The sequence below is a fragment of the Rhinatrema bivittatum genome, chromosome 8 (assembly GCF_901001135.1).
Source record: "Rhinatrema bivittatum chromosome 8, aRhiBiv1.1, whole genome shotgun sequence".
NCBI lineage: Eukaryota > Metazoa > Chordata > Amphibia > Gymnophiona > Rhinatrematidae > Rhinatrema > Rhinatrema bivittatum.
Genome location: NC_042622.1, coordinates 96,587,039 through 96,610,860, shown reverse-complemented (window position 1 = coordinate 96,610,860; position 23,822 = coordinate 96,587,039). Strand labels below are relative to the sequence as shown.

General features: G+C 42.2%; 1 protein-coding gene across 1 annotated transcript in view; it reads right to left on the bottom strand.

The window, feature by feature from the left end:
* Positions 1-23,822, bottom strand: part of CCDC187 (coiled-coil domain containing 187) — a 148,499-nt gene that overhangs the window by 80,115 nt on the left and 44,562 nt on the right. The window contains exons 14-20 of the mRNA XM_029611872.1: positions 21,866-22,026; positions 11,963-12,060; positions 10,502-10,612; positions 8,305-8,438; positions 5,834-5,934; positions 2,036-2,175; positions 1,533-1,720 (exon numbers count right to left, since the gene is read on the bottom strand). Of these exons, the coding sequence (XP_029467732.1) occupies positions 1,533-1,720; positions 2,036-2,175; positions 5,834-5,934; positions 8,305-8,438; positions 10,502-10,612; positions 11,963-12,060; positions 21,866-22,026 (933 nt within the window). The remainder of the gene's footprint in view (positions 1-1,532; positions 1,721-2,035; positions 2,176-5,833; positions 5,935-8,304; positions 8,439-10,501; positions 10,613-11,962; positions 12,061-21,865; positions 22,027-23,822) is intronic.

The window sequence follows — 23,822 nt, the reverse complement described above, 5'->3', positions numbered from 1 at the left end:
TCACGAATCAGCGCGTGACAATCTTCAGGCCCTGTCGCCTCAGAAAAGCCCCTGAAGCGGAGATTGCTCCTTCTTGCCCTATTTTCCAAATCAGCGAGTTTGGCGGTAAGTTGTGCATTTTCAGCCCGGAGCATATCAGAGGCATTTTTATTTGCTTGAATTTGTTCATTCTGGCCCTCGACCCGTACGTCTATGTCTCCCACCCGGTGGCCCAATGCCGAGAGGTCTTCCTTTACCTCCTCCACGCGGGTCAGTAGCTCTTGGCAGTAAGCTTTTAAATCAGATCGAATCCCAGCAAACCATTCTCGGAATTCAGCGCGTGTCGGGTGCTCAGAAATTGTGCTGTCTGCGATATCCGAGGTCGTCATAGAGGGCTCGAGAGATTCAACACACGCGACGCCGCCATCTTGTCCGCCATCTTCCCCCACAGGGGAGCAGCCCAGCTCCTTACCGCTCTCCTTTTGATAGGAAAAGCGCTGGAGATCCGCTGTTTTTTTCTTGCTAGTCATCGTGCGGCGTGATCGTAAGCTCTCTAAGCTAAATGAGGGCCAGATGGTCAGGTGGAGTGCGGATTTCTGTGGATACACCGGGGAGACGACGGGAGCCCAAGAATCAAGCTGCCATCTCGTAGCGTGACGTCACGCTCCCCCCTGTATGCCATCATCTTTGACAGATGGGTATACAAGATCCCCAAATAGTTTCCTCCAGAACACTACCTTTCCCATGTCTTACTTCTAGCTCTGTAATAACCTAAATGCTAGTGTGGTTGTTGCTCAAACATCTGGCCTTCTTGATCCCCTGTGTAGCTTGCCAGATAGTCCTAGCTATGAAAGTGACTGTGTTTTCACCAGGTCTTTTAGTTATTTCTGAACTTGCAGCCTGATAAACAGAATCAAACTAGCAGTTGGATTTATTATCATAGTCTTACCTTTTTGAAACTGTTTTCAAATCATAAGAAATTCTCTAGAATTAATACTCTTCCCATATACTTGTTGGTCATGTATGTTTGTCTCGACTAGATTGTTAGCTTCATGGAGAAGGGATTGGTTTTTTTTTTATGTGCATCAGTACAGCACTGTGTGTGTCTAGTAGTATTTTAGAAATAATAAATCCTGCTAGTACTAACACAGTAGTAGTAGTAGTATGTTCTGCCATCCCTCTCTCGATGACGTCAACCTTTGCAATGGAGCATAAGGAGCAAAATGGAGTCCTGTTTTCAATAGGCTGCATAGTTCATGTGAACTATATAGCCTGGGCATGACATGCTCCATTGGATCTAGGCTAGGCAGAAGCCAGATTGATGCATTCTGCATTAGCTGCTGCCTCTGGGTCAGCTTAACAGTTGGCCCAAAGAATATATGTTACTGCAGTTTTGAGAAGACCATGGCCTGGGTGACAATCTGCAAAATGACAGCAAATAGGAAAAAGTCCCATCTTTAGGATATTTCAAAGGTGGAAGAAGCTGCATCTGGTCACTAACAATCCCTGTAGTTGTATGTTCAACATCTGGTCAATTTTCTTTATGTACTCACATTTTTTGATGTTCCAGCCACGATAGTTCAGTTCTGGTTTTCTCCTGGAGTGCGTCTTCTCTCAGTCTGAGAAGGGCAGTCTGGTGCCGAGCACGTAATTCTTCATCTCTCAGGTACTGCTGGGCCATTTCCAAGGTAAAGCGGCTGAGTGTGTGGGGAAATCCATAGAATTGACCAATTTCACTCCACTAAAAGAGAACAAATCAAATTAATGCATCCTACAAATTTTCAAAATTAAAGTTGGATTATGAACACTATTAAATTATTGTGAGAAACTTAATGGTCTTGGAGGACAATTTAGTATTAGTTTCTGGCCATTCTCATCCTAAATTAACAAAGATCCCATTTAGGATGAGTTTTTAGCCATACAGGTCTGTTTACATGACTGAAAACCCCAAATGATTCAATGTAGTTGCAGAGTTTGTGGAGTTATAAAGTACAAATATATAGGAAACACTTATTGCACAGGGTTAATGTGTATTCGACCCAGCTAAATACAGTACCATGCTGGTGGAGTCTGTCAATTGTTCGCTGCTATCTCCTGAATCTTCTACAATCTGCCTTTCACAATTTGACAGCTCTGTTGTGGGTGAGATAGTACCTATGGAATGAAGAGTGTCATCGCTCTTTGCAGGCAGAGGATCTAGGAAAGGAAAAAGGAAACCCATTACAGGGAAAGTAAGTCAGAAAACATGTACAGTACAAGGTTCATTCAGCATTTGGCATCATTTTTCCTTCTATGCGCTGGCATCCGTAATGGTACATTATTCCTTGTTAAACTAGAAATAAGTATCAGCTATGCTGACACCTCGAGAATCCTAGTGAAGAGTGCGTGGGTTTCTAGTGAGCATGTTCTAGACTGTCGTTTTCTGTGCTTTTCTCATCCTGCTATTTAGGAGATAGCAAGGGATATATTTTGGGGGGGGTCTTTCTGAGTCTTGTTCATTTTTATTTGCTCTGAAAACTGGGAATTTTGAGGGTAATACCTTGCAAATCAGAGTTTTCCCTCGGGAACTAAGGGCAATTCTAAGCAAAATCCATAGCCGTCAGAAATTTTACGCACTTTAGTTGATCCATACCACGGATTATGAAACAGGAGCATGCAGTCATGTAAAATTTCACTGAAAACACCAATGGCCTTCATTTCTTGTAGCGTTTCCGAAATGACACAACAAATCAACACATTTTCCTTCATTCCTGCATTTTAGCATGTGCTAAAGGGGTAATTTTCAAAGGGACTTCTGCAGGTAAAACAGGGTTTTACTCACAGAGATAGCTTTTTATGAAATTGCCCAGACAATACGCAGGTAAACTCTCCGCACGTACTGCCTGTTTGTATGTAAGCTTGCCCAGACTGAGCGGAGGTATTTCCAAGGATGGGGTAGGGGAGCAATTTGCACTTTTGTGCATACTTTTGCATGTTCAAAAATATGCATGTTAAATGTCCAGCAAAATTTTCTGCACACGATTTAGCGGTAGAATTGTGAATGCGTAGTTCTGGTAGAATCATTTTCAAAATGGAAAAATACGGATTACGAGAATGATTTTAAGAGCGTTGCTCGCACAAAAAATGCCCATCTATGTGGTGTGTGGGCTGCAGGAGAGCAACACGGATTTTAAAAAGCCACAAATTATGTGCGAATATACCCGTGCACATGTGCAAAATAAGGGGGTGTAAAAGGGGCAGGGCCTGAGCATTCTGGGCTGGGGTCAACACTAATAGGCGTAACTCCGAATTTTAAAAACTAAAACCGCAGCACGCATACGATAGATATCTGCAAAACTTTGCAGCTGCTCCTGATGAGGAGAAAGTTTGTAGATCTCGAGTTTTAAGGCTTATAGGACAGGGTGAGGGGTCCGGGTCAACTAGACAGTGTGCAGGATGAAGAACCAGAGAGGTCTGAAAGACCTTGATATTAACTGGACAAACTGGTGGATTAATTGGAAAACTGGGAACGTTCCTCGCGTGAGCATGTTTTAAAATCCGCTTACATACGCACGTAAAAGCCAAAGTCCTATGGAAGACACACACACCAGCTGTGCACGAGAAAGCTCTTAAAATTAGGGGCATACTTCCACGCCGTTGATGTATTTTAAAACATACTTGCGCAAGTGCGCGCACAATTTAAAATTCCACTGTATCTTCACTTGTGCACCGATATCGCATGCATGGGCGCATGCACACTCGTTTTATTTTTATTTTAGGAAGAGTGATAGAATGCGCATAGCTCTGAATATCCTGCAAGGTTCCCGGAGCAGCAGTGTACACCGCTTGATAATATTCTCTAAAGACTTCATTAATATCCTGTCCTGAATTCTGAGTGGTTACAAACTTAGCCTTGCTCTCCTTACTGGGGCATCTTTCAAACATGTCTTTATCAAGGTGCATTTGTTTCTCTAGGGCTAAGATAGCAGATGCAATCACCCTTTATTTTGCTGCATTATAGGAAATAATATCACCTCCTGCCAGCAGATGCCAGCTCAGTTCTATCTCCGTAGCCAGGAGGCCATCATCAGTTGCTGATGCTGCCAGGGCAGCCCAAAGTGCCGCTGTTTGTTGCCCTGCATCAACGGGCCACCGATGCCACCTCTTCGCCCGTCTCATGGCTGGGATGACGCTGATGCCTCCAGCTCTTCGTGGCCCGGGTGCCTGTTCTTCATGGCAGGAACACCGCCGACTCTGGCATCTTCTTGACTGGGACTCCACCAACGCCTATGTCTTCTAGGCGTGGCCAGGAGGCCACCCGACGCCGGCTCCTGCTTAGGCATGAACGCGCATCTGCTGTGAATTTAAAGGGCCCGCGGTGGGAAAAGCCCTGTGGCCTTACAGATGATGTCATCACCTCATCACATACTCAGCCCTATAAAAGGGCTTTCTGCAAGTTCCTCAGGGCCTTCGTGGGATCCTCATGGTCGTCCATGGCTCTTCTTCCTGCAAGGTCTTCTGTGGTCATGCTCCTGCCTTGATGGTCTTCATGTTCTTCGTTGGATGTTCCTGGACGTCTTGTTCCTGTTCCATGTTCCTGGTTGCCTTGTTCTTCATGGGAGCTCCTCCATGTTCTACATTCCAAGTTCCTGGTCTTTTGTCAGTGCTTTATTCAAGTCTTCTGAATCTTCGCCTCATCCAAGCCTTCAGTAAAGTTCCTGATGTTCCTGTCTTCATTCCAAGGTCAACATTCTAGATCATCCCTTGTTCTTCCTCCAGGTATGCCAGTGTTGTGATCCGTGACCAGCCCATGGGGGGCTGTGAAGGGCACTTCCTGGCACAGGACCTGTCTCCAAGTCCATCTTCGCTGGATCAAGTCCTTGGAGTCCATCCTTGTTTTAGAGTTCCAAGTTTCAAGTCACGTTCCAAATCAAGCCTCGAGTTTCTAGTCATGTTCCTAGTTCCAGGACTCGAGAAGCTTGTACAGCTAATGGATCTCCTTGTTCCTCATTCCAAGCCATGATCCTCTTTCTAAGACATGATCCTCATTCTAAGCCATGTTCTTCAGGATGTCCTGGCTCGCATCCTTGTCAGAGTCTCAGTCTTGAACCTGTCTTGCTTCTGGCGTGGTCCGCAACCAACCTGTGGCAGGTTGTGTAGGGCATGCAGTGAGACAGCGTGGTCCACGACCAGCCCACGGCAGGCTGTGTAGAGTGCGCTCAAGTGCAGTACCTGTGGAAACTGAACTCTAACCTGAACCTGAATCCATGTTCTTTGGATTCAAGTCTTCATCCAAGTTCCCAGTCTTCATTCAAGGGTCAAGCCCTCAGTGTCTTTTCCTCATCATGCCATGTCTTGCCCTCAGCCGTCGTCTGTCCTGACGCACTTGCCATTCCAAGCGGCAGGTCCAAAAGGGCTATCGAGTGGCCAGAAGACTACCCTAGAGACCAGCATTGCATTGTTGGGTCTCACTCCATGCATACAGGTTCAGTGAAGGTCTGAATGTACCTCATTCCAAGTCCAAGCTATGTTCCAAGTCCATGCTATGTTCCAAGTCCAGCCCATGCCTGGATACATTGCCTCCCATGGTGCATACTTTGGAGCTCCGCCCTGAGGACATTCCATGATCTAAGGGCTCACTCTCTTTCGAGCAAGCAACCGCACCCCATGCTCGCAACACATTTAGCACAAGCTAAAATACAGAAACAAAAAAAAAAAAATGAAAAATAGTAAAAGATAAACAATATGAAAATTTTTCCCATGCACATCCCCAGTCATATTTTGAGTTGTAATTAGTTTTGGGGATGGGGAAAATCAGGCATGTTTGATACAAAATAATATCACAGTTGGTATTCCTCGCTCACTGATTCATTACCAAGAAAGAGAGAAATTTTCTTAATATCTGTAGATGCTGTATCATGTCCTTCCATGGTCAGCAAAGGCTGCTTTGGAAAATGCTCCTTCTGACTTTTTATTCTGAAATTAAAAAAAAAAACAAAAACAAAAATCATAGATAAGCAAATGCATGTTTTATTCCACCATAACATTTCATAATCCGAAGGTAGGTGGCTTTGATAAGAAGCGCTCTCTGTTGAAGCTTGGGAAAATTTGATTGGATTCTATGAGTAATGGCTGTAGATTCACCAATTTGTGGGAATCCACATCAAATATGCCTAGTGAGGTTTCCTCAGATTGGGTGAATATGCTTGAATTCTAGTGTAGATTTGCCAAATCAAGGAACTCCTGTGGGTTCAACCAGCTAGTTTGCAAATGTTTTCTTTGAAGTATTGCTGATCCTACATCGAGATTTATTTATTTATTAAAATGTCTAACCCACATATTCATACATTTCATGGTGGGTTACCCGTTTATGTACTGTATATAACATAAAATAAAACATACAATAAAAGAATACAAAGCAAGAAAGAAAACAAATACTCCAATACAATTCTTGCCAGTACCTCTAGAGGTCAATATTCAGACATAGCTGGCTAAGTAAGTTGGCTGGTTAACATTTATTTAGCTAACTTACTTACACAGGATATTCAGCAGCATGGCTAAATAGCACTGCACTGTTACGCCCACTGCCCGCTCACTAACTACCTGGCTAACTGCTTAGCCAGACAAGTGTCTTATCTGGCTAACCTGCTCTGGTTCTGTGACAGGCCAATACAGTACGGATGTGCTAAAAAAGCGTGTCCATGTTCAGCACCCGCTCTTTGAACACATGCTCAGCCCCCCTCTCCTGGGCACGTGATACAGAATGCAAATGAGGGGTCACGCTAAAAGGAGGCTCTAGGGACAACTGCATGCCCCTAGCAGCTCCTTAGCCCGGGAGGGGTGTCTGTCAGTGGGTTTGGAAAACGGACGCTCAGTTTTCGAACTGGTGTACAGCCATGGGTTAGAAAAATGGATGCTCGTATAACTGAGCATCCATTTTTCTAACCTGATCTGCAGGCACATTTTTAAAATGTTTTTTAAATCATTTTTTTTACCTTTTGGTTCCTCTGACTTAATATCGCTACGATATTTCTTTTCCTGTTTAGCGCATTGTGGACGCGCTAAACCCCTTATTGTATACGGAGTTGTCGACACGCATCCAAAACGCACGTCTAAACCGTGCTAAAAAGTGCACTCAACTGAACGCACTTTACAGTATTGGCCTGTGAGTGTTTTTGCATGTTTTCATGTACTTGTATGTGTTATACATGCCTTTTGCAAATTCTGAACATGACTTGTTACCCTTTAAATTCTGGATGTGGTAGTAAGAAAGGGTCGATGTTACAGACAATATCTTTAAATCTTTTGATTGCTCCTGCAAATCCTCCAAGGATCTATGGGAGAGTACATCAGCTCTTTCTTCTCCTCCCCCGCACTAAGCAACACACTGTTAGATTACATGCACTATCCAGAATGAGATACTAATGGAAACTGGGACTAACATTTTCCTCTTGCTTATATGCCAACAGGCAGCAATGGGCATGATTAAGAGGGGTATTTTCAAAAGCCCTTTAAGGGCTGCCTGAAAGCTGACCACCCTTTCTAACCCAGTAAAGTACAGGTGGGGGTCCCACAGCACACATACGTTTAGTTAGGTTAAGGAGAGGCATTTCCAGGAGTGTGTTTTGAGGGACGGGATTAAGAAATAGCATGCCTACATTTGAAAATGCAATGTGCATGCACTATTTCCCTGCCAAGTTTAGCCCAACAGAAAGCAGATGCAAAATGCACGGGCCATTCATACTCATGGACAATTTTCAAAGGGAAAATACATACAGACTTTCTCTTTTAAATCTGAATGTTGCACCTGGGCAGGCTGTTTTCAAATTTGCTCCCTATGTCTGTGTCAAAGCAAATGACTTCTTCTGCCACACTGGGGATTATTATAAAGAGTCACTAATGAGAAAAGACATAGCTCCAGGCTCAGATATAGCTGCACTTACGCCTAGCGGCTAACAACTAAAACAAATGAAGGAGCTTTGCATTTAGAAATTATCTAAACATTTTAATTATTGCTTTATTTTTCCTAAGGACAACTAAATACATGTAGAAGTTGTGATACCTTTCACTGGATCAATGGCAAAATGTACACAGAGGTGAATGTACAAGAAAAACCAATGTGTATGCTCATCTGTGTATAGTTTTTCTATGATATCCTTTACTGGAGCGGGGGGTGAGGGAATAGATCCCCCTTAGTCTAGCCCTTTTGGTGATTTGAAATGCTGGGCAAGAGGGGAAGCAGAGGTCAGAGTTCCCAGAGGAGCGCCAGGTAGAGTGCTACTAGCAAAATCACAAAATTGTCCCATTTGAAAATTGAAATTGCAGTTTCTATCAGAAATCACTTACTTGTCTCCAGTAGTAATGTTTTGGACACCTGTGATGCGTTTTGTGTCATCTGGAAATTGCTGGGCCTCCAAATTTTCTTCATGGCCTGCTACTGAAGGCTCGATGGTACCATTTCCTTTGGTGTCACCCAACCACTGTAAGACAACTTTAGCATTCAGTCACAGCACTCTGAGGTAGTCATCAATATTTATTTATGGTTGTGAAATAACATTGACAGCATGAAGCATTCAAGCCATCTCGTCTCTCACTGACCTCTCACTATGGTTATTCTCAAGAGCTGAGAAGAATCCCCCAACTCCTGCTCCTGCAGTGGAACCCCCCCAAATTCTGAAACCCCCTTACTTTTTCTGATCCACATAAGTAAGAGTTTGACAAACTTCAAGTGCAGATTGAAGAGAGTTTATAAGCCATTCAGCTTGTTTTTGTATGTTCTTAGGGAGGGAAACTTTCAAAAGTAATTCACTCAAAGGCAAGTTTAAGCAGGGGAGAGGATGTAGCATGCATAGATTATATTTTCAAATATACGCATGTTATTGTCCATTGAAATTTCAACCTGCCCAAAAAGAAGATGCAAAACTCGAAGGCAGGAATGGATTTGATCAGCTCCCCTAGGCACTGATTCAGTGCTAGAGCCGTGCCACCCCTCTCCCCTCCTCTCCCAACAAGCATCCAACATATGCACAGCACTCAGCTGGACCTTGGCTCCAGCAATGATTCTCAAAGCACAGTGAGCGCAAGAACTAAGCCTGCCATTCCCAAGCTCTGCCTTTCACATGGAGGCCTAAAGGGGGGTGGAGCCTGTGAATGTAGGCTTAGTCCCTATGCTCCTTGCCCTTTGAGGATCGCTGCTGGAGCCAAAGTCCTGAGGGGAGGAGGCAGTGGTGATGGCAGCTAGAGGAGCGCCTTCCACGATCCAGGGCAGAATTGCAGGGTGGTAGGGGAGGAGGGCAGGAAATCTACTCTCCCAGGCACAGGCTCAGTAGGTCTGTGCATAAATCCAAGTCTACTAGAAGCTCCTTTGTACTAATGGCCAATTTTCATAGGCAAAGTACCTGCAAACGTTGCACCTAGTCAAGGAGTTTGAGAGTTGCCTCCAGAATCAGGGGCAGCTCAAGGCAATCTGCTTCCTGAAGCGAGGAAAAATAAAATGCCTCCCCCACAAGGCGTGCTTCAGGTCAAATCACCAAAAGAGCAGGGGGTAAAGGAATAGATCCCCCTTAGTCTAGCCCTTTTGGTGATTTGAAATGCTGGGCAAGAGGGGAGGCAGGGGTCAGAGTTCCCAGAGGAGTGGCAGATAAAGTGCTATTAATATTCCAGGACATTGGTAACCTTGACACACTCCCAGGAACTCTACCACCTGCCTCCCACCCTGGGGAACTGGGAGAGGGGGAACTGGGGAACTGGGAATAGTTTGTTGTGTGTGTGTGAAGCACTCTCTGCAGGCTGGTGCAAGGGCATTGGCAAGGTTATTGGCCACCTAGGCGTATTTATTTTATAACATGCTTGCGTCAATGCGCGTATGTTATAAAATGATTGTGTCCATGTGTGCGCACACATGGACACACATGCGCAAGTTTTAAAATCTGTCCCTTTACTTTGTTAGTATTGGCCTGAGAATGGTAAGGCTTAGTATTTAGGCCTATTCTATCTTTTTATTTTAATACATGCAGTACACCCAAGGTAGTGAGTATCTTTAAAATCGTATCAACTAACTAATGAATCTTGAGTGCCTATTAACTAGTAGGAAGGTATCAGTCCTTCTTTTCTATCCATTCGCATAGCCAGAAATCATCTGCTGGTTATCTAATTGAAATACTAACCAGTGTGAACTAGAAACATGAGTAACCAAACTGCAATGCAATGGTGGTGTTTGTAATCCTAATTATGGACTATAGTGCTACTAGATAATATGCAGCACTGTACAGACATACATGAGGAAGTCCCTGTTCTGTGGAGTTTACAATCTATTCAAGACACACGGGCAAGACAAATAAGAGGCTACTGATAAGAACAAAATTTACTGAGTATATGGACAAATGTGGCTTACTTGGGATAAGCCACTTTGAAGTTTATGGCTCACGTCTGTGTGTACTTAAGTGCTGTGTTATAAAATGGGGCACATATTCCAAAGCAGAATTAAATCGGAGGAAGTACACATAATGGGTGAATAATAAATAGTGACATGTTTGTATGTTACCTTTAGTTTTTGCACAAGAAATTCATCAAATGACTTTTGTGTCTTCTGGGCTTCCAACTCCGCTCTGTGCCTCAGCATTGCCAGCTCTTGTTCTTGATGACGCTGATGTATCTACTCATGGCAGAAAACATCGTAAGCTGCAGACATTTGTATTTCAAGACCAGGCAGTAAAATTATTCTATAGATTCACCTATGGTTTTGCTTGTATGTGCCCGACATGGGTTAAGGGAGCTGCAGTTTAGTAGCCCAAAATAATGCTTGTGGTTTCATGGCAAAGCCTGGGTTTGTCAGAAGTGGTTTGGCACATCAAAAGAAAAGCATGAGAAAGCACTGAAGAGAAAATAAATCTTATGCCTAGAAACAATTAAGGCATATTTCATTCTTGCCCTTACAAATTCTTTTGCCTGGGATCTTTTACTACATGATTGGAAATCAGGCTGTTTTTTTGGCAGGAGGCTGGTGAGGCCAGAGATAGACTGATACATATTGGCACACTTAGGTAGGTTAGCAATTCAGCGCCCCTCCCCCTAATAATTCAGTGCCCTCCCAGCCTCACCATCTTTTCTCTCCCACACTGAAACCTCACCAGCCTCCCACGGAAGATTATCAGTGCAGTGGGGAGGAGCCGGGTGGAGGCTGGTGAGGTTTCAGTGCCCTATTGGTTGGTGCCCTAGGCAATTGCTTGATTGGTCCACCCCTTAATCTGTCCCTGGGTGAGGCCCCTTTCTTCACTGTGGTTCTATGCAAAATTCCTTCCTTTGGTAAAATTAAAATAATATTGATAACCGAAACAGTGATTCAAACTTTATACAGGGGCAATTTTTAAAAAGTATGTGGATAGCTGCAAAGTTTGCTAGTATCTTTCCCCATGGGTTTTGTACCATTTCTCTAAGAGCAAGTATGAGCATACTCTCCTTTGAAATCTGCCCCAAGAAAAAGTAGCTGCAGAGATCTGCACCAGCTTTTTCTGCCGATATCTCTTCCTTGATGAAAAATGTGCAGTCTTATATTTTGCAAAACTGCGCAGCTGCCTCCCCCAATCTAACTCCACCTCTAAGCCTTCCTACTTTTCCCATGGGTAAAAGTGTGCATGTTTTTTATCCCTGTGCAAACCTTTACCCACATGCAGAGGAGGGGGGAGGGGGAGGGGTGCAGGTAAGCAATTTTTAGAATAGTTTGGTTATCCGGGTAAATGGCTTTTGAAAATTTCCTTCAAAGTTATCTAGGAGTAGTAGGGTGGAGGAATAGCCTAGTGGTAAGCTCAGTGGGCTAAGAGCCAGGGACGTTGGGGTTCAGATCCTGCTGGGTGAGCCCTTTGGGGACAGGGATGATACCAACTGTATTGTACCTGAATGTAGGTGCAATACAGCTCGCCTTGATCTACCAACAAAAACTGTGCAAGCTAAATAAGAAGAATTTATTATACCCCCTTCCCCCAAATCAAACCAGGGTACAACATACCTTCAGTCTTCTGATTAAATCAAGGCTTTTTTGTTGAACATTGTGAAGGTAGTATCTATATTTCTTTTCAGGACATATGTAGCTTTCATCACCTTTATCTGTCAAAAGATTTTTTATAAAATGCATGTTCTTAAAATTCATATAGCATAATGAATTTAAAATGTATTGGTAGAATGAATAATTGATAGCTGATGTTATTTCTTCGATAGTATCAGTAGTAACAGAAAACTATAGTAACACTCCACACTCCAAAATCTATAGCAATGTATGGGGTTTGCTTTTAGTGAAATACAATGTAAATCTATTGTATGCTCATCTATCCAGAATAGTAGAGGACCAAAGAGGGAAGGCAACAAGTCTAACTGACCTGGATAAAGAGTAACATCCTGCAGGCAGACAAGCACATAAGACTGACAGCTGGGAGAAATGTTATGCACATAACTCCATATTTTAAAACCGGAGACTGCAGCGCGTGTTGGCTTGTTATCCACATAACTTTACTGCTGCTCCAGAGGAGGAGCAAGTCTGTAGATCTTGAGTTTTAGAGCTCACAGGACGAGGTAAAGGGTCTGGGTCAACTGGGCAGCATGCAGGATGAAGAACCAGAGAGGTATTAAAGACCTGATTATTAACAGGGCAAACTGGTGGACTAATTGGAAAACTGGGTTGTCCCTTGCACGAGCATGTTTTAAAATCTATCTACAGACAACGTAAAAGCCAGCAAAGTCATAGGAAAGATATGCGAAGTATATTTTCTCGAGCAATCTCTACAGATTAGGTGCACACTTACGTGCGGGAGGTGCATTTTAAAACATACATATGCAAGTGTGCACACGATTTAAAATTGCAGCATATCTCCCGCTCACATGCCGATACACCCATTGTATGGGAGCACACATGCTCACTTTAAAATTAGCCAGTATAAATTCAGCATTCCAGGTCCCCACAGGGGTTCGAATGACTGGGCCCCACCCCTTCTTAAGGTCAGCCCTGGAGATATCCTTAGCAGTATAATAACCCAGCGGACTATATGGGCCAATTGGTCTTTCCCTGCAATCATTTTCTATGTTGCTATGTATTTATCATCATCATTATCAGTTATATTAATAGTAAAATCAGTAATACAAAAATCTCTACAATGTTGTCATTCAAGCGGGTAACAGTACAATGGTGAAACACTGTTCTGTAGGGTTCTTTGCCAGATGAAGAACTGCCAGCAATGATTCTTCCAGCTATTAAAATGCAACTTATGGCCAAAATAATTTTGCGGATGGACTTGTCTGGCTGATTCCAAATATCAACAACTCAACAATAGCCTACTGGGTTAAAATGTTGAGAAACCGGATAACAAACACTCAAGCCAGATGGATATCCTGAACCCGCCCTATCTCAGCTTGCGACATGACACATTCTTTTCACATCTGATTGTTACATAAAACACTAGGTTCTTGCAAAATGACTCAGACATTCACTAGGCTGACAGCCCTATTAAACAAGAAATGCCAGAAAGCAAGAGTAATACCAGCAGATCCACTGCATTCCAAAATTCCAGCAAGTTTAACATCTGAAAGGTCAGCTGTGTTCATGGACAAATTCCTTTGGATTTTTCATTTTGTTTGACTCTACCATTAGCTAACTTGCAGACCGAGTTATTAAAGGGATTTTCACTGTAGCTGCTTGCAAGGTGACAGGACTGAACTGCCTATATGTGGATAAGAGGAAGCACAAAGAGATAAAGAAACTTGCCCATGGCCTCACAGAGACCTGGGACCAAGCCTTGAGATTCCTTCTGTCCTGTAGTTCAATTCTGAACCCACTATTGCAATGTTTCCCAACCTTCTCCTGGAGGCACACCTAGCCCAGTCAGGTTTTCAAGTTTGCAACCATGAATATGCATGAGAGAGATTTGCATACACCAGGATATGGATAACCTGAAAACCAGACTGATTCGGTGTGCCTCCAGGAGAGGGGTGGGAAACACTGCCGTACTGGGCCACACCTCTTCTCCAAAACAATTCTGAAATTCACCGGCCACAAATTCTCTCATTCACAAGTGTTAAAATCCAACTCACAGGGAAACCATCAAGGGAAACCACTTTCCAAACATCTCAGACAATGGCCTCAAATCTGACAACTTAATGTAACTATATATTCATCGTTGGTGCAGCATTATCAATGTGCCTATCACTGCAGAAGTCAACGCACACTATAAGAAACTCCTTCTCTCAAAGAGTTTACAATATGAGGGTAATTTTCAAAGACAGTTAAGCAAGTAAAACAGTGCTTTGAAATGACCTTCTACAAAACTGCCCACCCTATATGCAGATAAATTTATTCACGTACTGTATGCCTGTATGCCTGTCAGTTTACCTACATGAAGCAGAGGCATTCATAGGGGTAGAATTGGGAGGGGGCTGCAATTATCCTGTACTCAAAAATTTGCACATAAATTTCTCCCAAAACATCTGCACACAAATTGGCAAGAATAAATGAGTGAAGGTAGTTTTAATGGGATAATTTTCAAAGGGAACATATATGCAACGTTCCCTTTGAAACCTGGTGTAACTTATGTGCATATTTGACTTAACATTTATGCGAGCTGTTACAAAATTACCCCCTCTATGCCCAACCACATAAACGTTACATGGTTTGCAGGTGACAGCACAGTGAACAGCAGCAGTGGGAGTGCAGTTTGAATCTGGATCTTTAGCTTCTCCAGACGTGCCCTAACGGTTAGCCCACCGTACTCTGAGGGAAAACCCTGTAGGGCATAAGTTTACTGACTCACTGCTGAAGGACTTTGAGCAAGTTAGTATTGTCTACTTGTGCCCCTGGAACCCAGTTGAAACACTGGTCCTAATCTGGTTTTCCCTGTAAACACAAACAAACAAAACTGGTCTTTAGCCACAGGTAAGATTGTCACTACAGAGGCTTCCCAGTCTTTGCTATTAGTTTCCTTTTAAAGATACCAGTGTCCTAATGACTAGTGGAATTCAAACAGAGAGCAACAATCTAACACAGAAATATTACTATATTTTGTACAGGGAAAATGTAGCTAGCATAAACCTATGCAAATATAAGAAACACTTATTTTGATGCCTAGAAGAAAAAAAGCTTTTCAAACCTGGATCATTGCATGCCGAACTTTAAGTCTCATTCTCCAAGCACTTAATTTGGATTATAGGTACACTCTACAGTCCACTCTATTCAACAAAAACGAAATTATGCGCTCAAGGTTTCTATAACTACATGACAAACTGGCCTCTGCTTCCTGCCTCCTCCCTTATGATAATTCTTCTGTATATTACTTTAGATGTAAGATGTGATGTCATGTTTACCTATTATAATTTCTTGGCGGAAAAATGCTTATCTGCTGATCTGCAAAGACTGACCAAACAGGTTACCTGTTTACTCCACTTCAACGACAAGGGCAGGAATGACTCAAATGTGCAATTTTTTTGTTCAGCACTGCAGTGAAAGATTTCTAAATATACATCTCTTTAAAATGCCCAACTGGCTCTATTTTTCCAGACAGGATGTTCCAGTCCTACATTTATTCCACTGCATGCATGGATTTCCCTGAAAAAAGCTAGGATTACAGGTCCAGGTATGCCATGAGGTAAAATCAGGACTGGATCAGTCTGCCCATTGGTAACCCTAAACCTAGTCAGCCATGTATCATGATTCCACAGGCTTCTGTGAGGAAGGTAAATTCAGAATCGTGTCTGATTGGTTGGTAGCTGTTCATAACATGACAGTTCTTTTTAATATTGTTTACATTTAAAAACTTTATTGATCATCTGCATCATCACAATATCAAAAACACACTCAAACTTTGGCTGAACAGGTGCATTTTGAATAGTCAGAAGGTGGTTAGTAAATTCAGGCTGGGAAAGAAAAAGATGTGTGGAGCCTTAACAATGTTAATTAGTTTCAAAAGTTAATCATAATTTGAATAAAATGTGTATTGCAACCTAATGTTTTGATCCTGGAATATGTCTGAATCCATTCTGAATTTTCTATTTATTATATATTATAAATATGCATATGACAAACAAGCATATTAATTCATATCTATAAATCACAAACAAATACATTTTCCAACAAAACACAACAAAAATATATAGCCAAGAATGAGCTCCACAGAATAAGGTGAGACAAGGTAATGATAAGGAAAGAGAAAAAAGGGCAAAAAATCTGTGAAATCCAAGACATCTAGAAAAAGAAAAAAAAAGGAAAAAAATATAGAAACATAGAAACATAGAAATGACAGCAGAAGAAGACCAAACGGCCCATCAAGTCTGCCCAGCAAGCTTTCGCACTTTTTTTTCTCTCACATACTTATCTGTTTCTCTTGGCTCTTAGTAACCTTTTTTTATTCTATTTCCCTTCTACTCCCACCATTAATGTAGAGAACAGTGTTGGACCTGCATCTAAGTGAAATAGCTTAATTTAGTTAGGGGTATTAATCACCGCAATAAGCAAGCTACATCCATGCTTATCTATTTATTCAGACTATGTAATTCAGTCCTTGTTGATTGGTGCCTGAATATAGATCCACCTTTCTTCATATCCCTCAAGAAATGCCAAGAAAATTATTGCATTACTTATGCCTGACCCTCAGATGCTATAAAGCTAATCTCACTTAGCAAAAGTTGTATAGGGGACTCAAAGGTGAGTGTAACTACAAATTCTGAAAGTTGCATGGGCTCCCAGAAGACATAATTATAATTCTCATACAAAACATGACATTTGACAGAACATTTCAGAGAAAAAATGGCACCAAACTTCACCACTTCTGGATGAAGCAATACAATCTTTTTCCTTGTTTTGATATGTCATGCGAGAAACAGCAGGAAACATTCTAACATGACATCACATATAGAGCCTAGAAATATTCTGGAAAAAAAAAAAAAAGATGCATCGCTAAACCTTTATCCAGCACTAAAACAAAGGAAACTAACAATATTCCCATATTATAATGGGATACAGATGTTGAAGTCTCTAATTCTTATGTAAGAGATAAAATCTGTCTGTTGGGAGAAACAGGTCCAGAAATATTAATTTAGGAATAGAAGATAATGGCTCTATATTAAATTGCAAGCATTCTACCTTTCAGTCTTCAACAATTCTGTCCCAGAAACACTCAGATCTCGAGGAAAATGAACAACACATATATTCCTTTCATGCTGCTGGTTTTGCACTATTTCGATTCTCCTATAAATAATCAGGCTATCTTTTTTAAACCATATGTTTATTAATATTTATATAGCCAAATACATAACATATTAAAAAAAGAAATACAGGATAAAGAATCATTCACAGGAATAGAAGAAATCAAAATACAATGAAATATTAAGCAAATGGGCAGAACTCAAAGAAGGTCTTAGGGATACTAGCACTAATCAGAAGAAATTAAGTATAAAACAATAAAGACTATATATAACAGAGCTGAGTTAGGAACCTTGCCTGAAAAAAAAGGCATACTACACACTAACTTAAGCAGTGACAAGCCTCAATCTCTTCCCCTAGAATCCAAAAAAGATCTTATATGACAGAATCAAAAAATACATATTTTAAATCATTAAAAGCACATTGCATTTACATGGATAACGTATAATACATGTAGCTCCTAAGGACAAAATCCCTGTGCACATAACCAAAACTTTCCTTCTGTGCTCCTGAGTAGACTGGGATAATTAAGTCATCTTTAGCAACCAATCCTTGAAAGATTCCCATTCACCCACTTTCTTCTCCAAAGAATCTACAAAAATCGCCAAAGTTTGCAGATCCTGCTTATGAGTATCCACTGTATTCATTAAGACCTCTATTTTCTTCTTAATTGTTTGGACTTCTGGAAGCAAATCCTTCCATAAATCAAATATTGCTTTCCAACATGTCCCCAAAGTAATATTATCAGGCATGGTACACACATTAGCATAGTTCCCTCCATCAGACAAAGTCTCCAAGGGTGATATATCCTCTGTGGTGTTTATTGATGCTCCTGCACCACTAATGTCTGCAGCAGCAGCTGTAGACTCTCCAAATAGCAAAGAGGCTTCACTCAGACAAGGAACCTTGGCAGGCAGTGAAAGTCCAGATCCGGAAAGGAGCGACTCTTCTGCTGCTTCAGTCACTGCAGTGGTTCGCGCTACAATGGATACCGAAGCAGATTCACCGCCATCTTGTTCTTCCAGAGCCCCTGAGCCAGACCCTAGGGGGAGCTTCTCAACTGCAACAGAGGATGCAGGCCTACTTCTGGACGCTGCCATCAATAAGGCAAACTTGTCTACTGGACTTCTAATGGTGTCTTCAGATGGAAAAGATCTTGGAGTACTCTTGAGTTTGGGCTTCTCAGCTAACAGCAACCCATCTAGCAGCCAAGATCCAGAAGAAAAAAAGAGGAAAAGCACCGAATCTGAGACCATTCTCTAAAGTTAAAACCAGAGCTTCTTGCCAGTGGCCATCTTGTTCCTCCCCCCCACCCTCACTGAAATATGTCTACATCCTTAATCAGTTTATGGAAATTAGCCTCATATCCTGGCATGTCAATTATTTTGGTTTTTACTAACAGTTGCTAATAATTATCAAGTAAGATTTATGACTGATAAGAGAATCAACACAAAAAAGGAATGGGTTTATCTATGTAAGAAGTTGAGAATGCTGCTCATCATTACAATTATCTGGTTGCCATATTAGGCCACTTGAATAAAGGTTAACAAATAAAAAGAGAAAAACAAAAAATATAGAAGGTGATAGCTTTTTATTGGACTAAATATGTTTCTTGCTAGCTTTGGGGAGCTTGTACTCCCTTCCTCAGATCAGAAAAGAATGAGCAAAAGATGCCATTACTAGGAAATGTGAGTGAATCATAACAGGCATTCCAGTGACAGTGTGAAGGGGAGAGGAGGAGGTCTGAAGAGTGATCAGAAGGTGCCAGGTAAAATAATTGTAGGGCTCATAATGGAGTTAAGAAACCCAGTTCTTTGTTGAGCCCTTTCTTGTCAGTTTCAAATCATTTTAACTTCAAAAGTCTTACATTCCTCAACTGTTTTACATTTTCCTTTAACTATCCTGATCGTAAGGTCATTGATGTAGTGCTCCCTATCATTACAGTAAATCAGTATCTGACATCAGGTGGAAAAGTAACATTGAAAATCTGACACCAAGGCCAAATAATAATGGAATCACTGAGTTTGTGTCACCTAATTACAGTCTGCAGAAGAGTAGCTCCCTCTAGTGACTTAGAACAAAATATGAATCTTAATCTCATTTGTTTTCCTTCTGTGACAAAATGATTATATTTTATTTTGATACAGGCTGCATTATTTGACAGTGTTCTACATAATAAGCTGCAGGATTAAACATTAAACTTTGATGATGGAGTGCTGTATCGGAACTTCTCCTTTTTCCCGTGGGAAAGCAAATAAGAGCCAGGCACTGTACCAGCAGATGTTTCATTGCAACCCTACAACACTGTCAAACCTAAAAATAATTTATATTAAACAAAAACCTATTGAATACCTATCCTGTAAGTGGTGATCAACAAGTCCTAGCCCAGTCACCAAAAGACAGTACTAGTTGTAAGAGACAATGATGAAATCTCCTAAGGGTGAAAGCTTTACTAAGCACCCTATCTGAAGAAAAGATCTTATTGTCTGCTTTTGTTAATGGAGAAGCCTTCAAAACTGCAAACAATGCACCATCTGTTACTGATACAACCAAGCCTCCCATTGTTTAATTATTAACCCTCTTTGACTGCACCTACTTCACTTTTATTTGCATGCATGTCATGTGCAAAAACACTAACATTTTTCTTTGCCAGAGATTCTAGCCAAACACTATCACATTACCAGCACATATTATTGCATGTGTAATGAGTGTGCATGTACTTTTGCATCAAAGTGTGTGCAGATTTGCACAGTCCGTGGCATTCACAGCAAGTAGATTTAATGTGGACTCTCGTGAACTGGCAAATCCTCATCCAATCTGGACAAATTTTGACAAAATATCCCCAGCAAATCTGGGGATACAATATTAAAAATCTGTTGAACCAGGCTGACTTTGAATTTGCTGGTACAGCAGACGCATGGTCTCTTGTACCTGCTTTTTCTGTTGGCAGAATTTTGCTAGAGAAGAATGCATGTTGAGTTGGAAAATGTGACCTACATGTGCACTTTCCCTGACCTACACGCACTCCCGGGAATGCCACCTCCCACTGTGGTTAAACTGTTCTACAAGGCGTGAGCTTTCAGCCATATTGAGGGAGAGCAATTTTCAGACAGTCCATTAAAGCAGGTAAAAAACCTTTTACCCATCAGAATGGGGTAGATTTTATAAATGTACGCCCGCGCGTACTTTTGTTCGCGCACCAGGCGCAAACAAAAGTACGCCGGATTTTATAAGATACGCGCGTAGCCGTGCGTATCTTATAAAATCCAGGGTCGGCGCGTGCATGGGGGTGTACATTTGTGCACCTTGCGCGCGCTGAGCCTTGCGCGCGCTGCCCGTTCCCTCTGAGGCCGCTCCGAAATTGGAGCGGCCTCGGAGGGAACTTTCCTTTGGCCTCCCCCCACCTTCCCCTCCCTTCCCCTACGTAACCCACCCCCCCAGCCCTATCTACACCCCCCCTACCTTTATCGTGAAAGTTATGCCTGCTCCAAGCAGGTGTAACTCTCGTGCGCCGATCGGCCACCACCGCGCGATTCCCCGGCCCAGGAGCGATTTCGGAGGCCTCGGCCACACCCCCGAAACACCCCCAGGCCGGCACCACGCTCCAACACGCCCCCGGAATGCCCCGAACATTGCGCCGCCCCCCCCTCCCAATACACCCCCCGACAACCCCCCCTAGCAAAGCCCTGGGACTTACGCACATCCCGGGGCTTGCGCGCGCCACCGAGCCTATGCAAAATAGGCTCGGCGCGCACAGGGGGGTTTTGAAAGGGTTACGCGCATAACTTATGCGCGTAACCCTTTTAAAATCTACCTGAATGTGTTTTGAAAATTGACCTCAAAATGAGAAAAAAAAAAGCCTTAGATCCTAGCGAGTTGTTCCTCTGATTTACAGCTATCCTTTCTGCTTTGGCTGGGAGAGTGACTTAATAACAGTTGGAAGAAGTCTGGCAGTAGAAATTCGGGTTCCAATTACTTATTTATGTATTTATTTATTTGAGTGTTTTATATATCATCGTTCCATGTGAGAATCACTAGATCACGACGGTGTACAGGAAAGACACTCACCAACGTAGGATGAATTACAAAGGTAGGCAAGTACACAGGTGAACAAGGATAACATTCTAAAATTAAGTGTGTATTTCAAAGACAAACACATAAAAAGCAGTTGTAGCCGGATTATAGGGGGAGGATTATAGAGGGGTTGAATTATAGGGGGGTTTCATATCTTAAACTGTCTGGGATTGTAGAACATTGTGGCGGCACCTTCTCTGGGGAAGAGGTAGAGAAGAAATAAGAGGGTAACATGCACTTCCTGCCTATTTATCCATGGTGTAGAAATGGCACACCTACCTTAGAGTAGCACTGCTTCGTATAAATAACTAAAACGAGAGGTATTAGTGGTTCCAAAAAGATAATGATCATGTTCTGAATCTGTGTGGATGAATTCTTTAGGCCCTGAGGTCTGCGTGAGATACTGTTATAAAAACAACCCACAAAGATGCTAGAGAATTAGCCGAGAGCTACCACTATAAGAGAAAATGTATTATGAGTATCTGTTGAGTACCCTTCTAAATGAACTTAGAAACTATAACACCTGCTGGCACAGCAAAACGATTCAAAGCATATAAAATATTACCAGCTTTGGTTCTTTCTTTCTTAGTTTAGTTTAATGTCAAACTTGATATTCCGCTTAAATTAGAAATCCCTGTGCTTTGTAGTGAATCTTACCAGCAATCTTATTGGGGTCCTTTCCACTTCCAGTTTCTTCTAGTTTTAGGGAATAGAGTTTGGCACCAGAGTGAGATTTAATAATATCTTCAGGATTCTTGGGTTCACTAGATGCATCAATCTTCCAAAGGTCTCCTCGTCTTGCAGATCCTCCCCAAGTACTGCCAATCAAAAGATGAAGAAAAAGTTATGCCATATCAAACAAAATCTATCAAAGGACACAGTTATTATGAGGTTATAAGAATCAATGTTTCTTTCCCACTGTTTTGTCTGTCTTGTCCACTACTCAGTCATAACTATTTGACGTTCTTCCCGTAATTTAAGCAGTGACTTTGTCACAGATTTTAGTTTGAGGGGGAATGGCCTGTAATGCAGTTCCGCCACTTCTCTTCAGGGTTAATAGGTAGAAAGGCAGGGGTGTTCTTATCCAGCCCCCCTCCCCTCCAGGCAGCCTACAGGAAAGAACAGGAGATGGGAGAAAGCCTGAAGCAGACAAAGCAGAGAGCAGCCATTCTGCTACCTAATCCAGCCCTCCCCCTTCTTTTCAGCAGGAAAGAGTGGCGCGTTTGATCCTGAAGCAGAGACTGCAGAGCAAAGAGCAGACATAAAAAGGAATGGAATTAGAACAAGTTTGAAACTTGTGAGCAACAGTGCCAATAATTAAGGCTTCAGCCCTGGCCCTGATGACTGACACTACTGCTCACAAGTTTTGAACTTGTGTTAATTCAACCCTGTTACCTAAGGGCTTAATTTCTGGCAGAATGACCAAGAACGTGCATTCTGCCACTTTTTTTTTCTCAGAACCCGATGAAGCAGAGCAGTGCTGGTGGTGTAAATCAGTTGTCGCTCCCCCACGGAAATGGAGTATGAACAGTATATTTGCATATATGTGTGTGCAAGAGAGAGAACATAAGAACATAAGACTTGCCATACTGGGTTAGATCAAAAGTCCATCAAGCCCAGTATCCTGCTTTCAACAGTGGCCAAGCCAGGTCATAAGTACCTGGCAGGATCCCAGGGGGTAGATAGATTCCAAGCTGCATATCCCAAGAATAAGCAGTGGATTTCTGCAAATCTACCTTAATTATGGTTAATGGACTTTTCCTCCTGGACCTTGTCCAAACCTTTTTTAAACGCAGCTACACTAATAGCTTTCATCACAACCTCTGGCAACAAATTCCAGAGCTTAATTGTGTGTTGAGTAAAAAATATTTTCTCTTATTAGTTTTATATGTATTACCTACTAACTTCATTGTGTGTCCCCTGGTCTTTGAACTTTTCAAAAGAATAAACAACAGATTAACGTTTACCCGTTCCATTCCACTCATTATTTTATAGACCTCTATCATATCTCCCCTCAGCCGTCTCTTCTCCAAGCTGAAGAGTCTTAACATTTTTAGCCTTTCTTCATAGGGGAATTGTTCCATCCCCTTTATCAGTTTGGTTGCCCTTCTCTATATCTTTTCTAATTCTGCTATATCTTGTGGTGACTAGAACTGCACACAATATTCAAGATGAGGTAATACAGAGGCATTATGATATTCTCTATTTTATTCTCCATTCCTTTCCTAATAATCCCTAGCATTCTATTTGCTTTCTTGGCTGCTACTGCACACTGAGCAGAAGATTTCAACATATTTTCAACGATGACACCTAGATCCTTTTCCTAAGTGGAGACTCCTAATGTGAAACCTTGCATTATGTAGCTATAATTTGAGCCCGGATTTTAAAAGCGGTGCATGCGTAAAAATCAGGAGTTATGCATGAGGCCGGGCCTTGCGCACACCGTGAGCATTTTAAAACTGGCTCAGCCACACGCGCAATCCCTGATATGCACACAAGTGCCGGGCCTCAAGAAAGGGGCAGGACCAGGAGTGGAGCAGGAAGTGGGCCAGGACAGCGTCATGTCACGTAGAATGTCAAAGTGGCCCCTAACCCCCTACACTCTTACCTATAC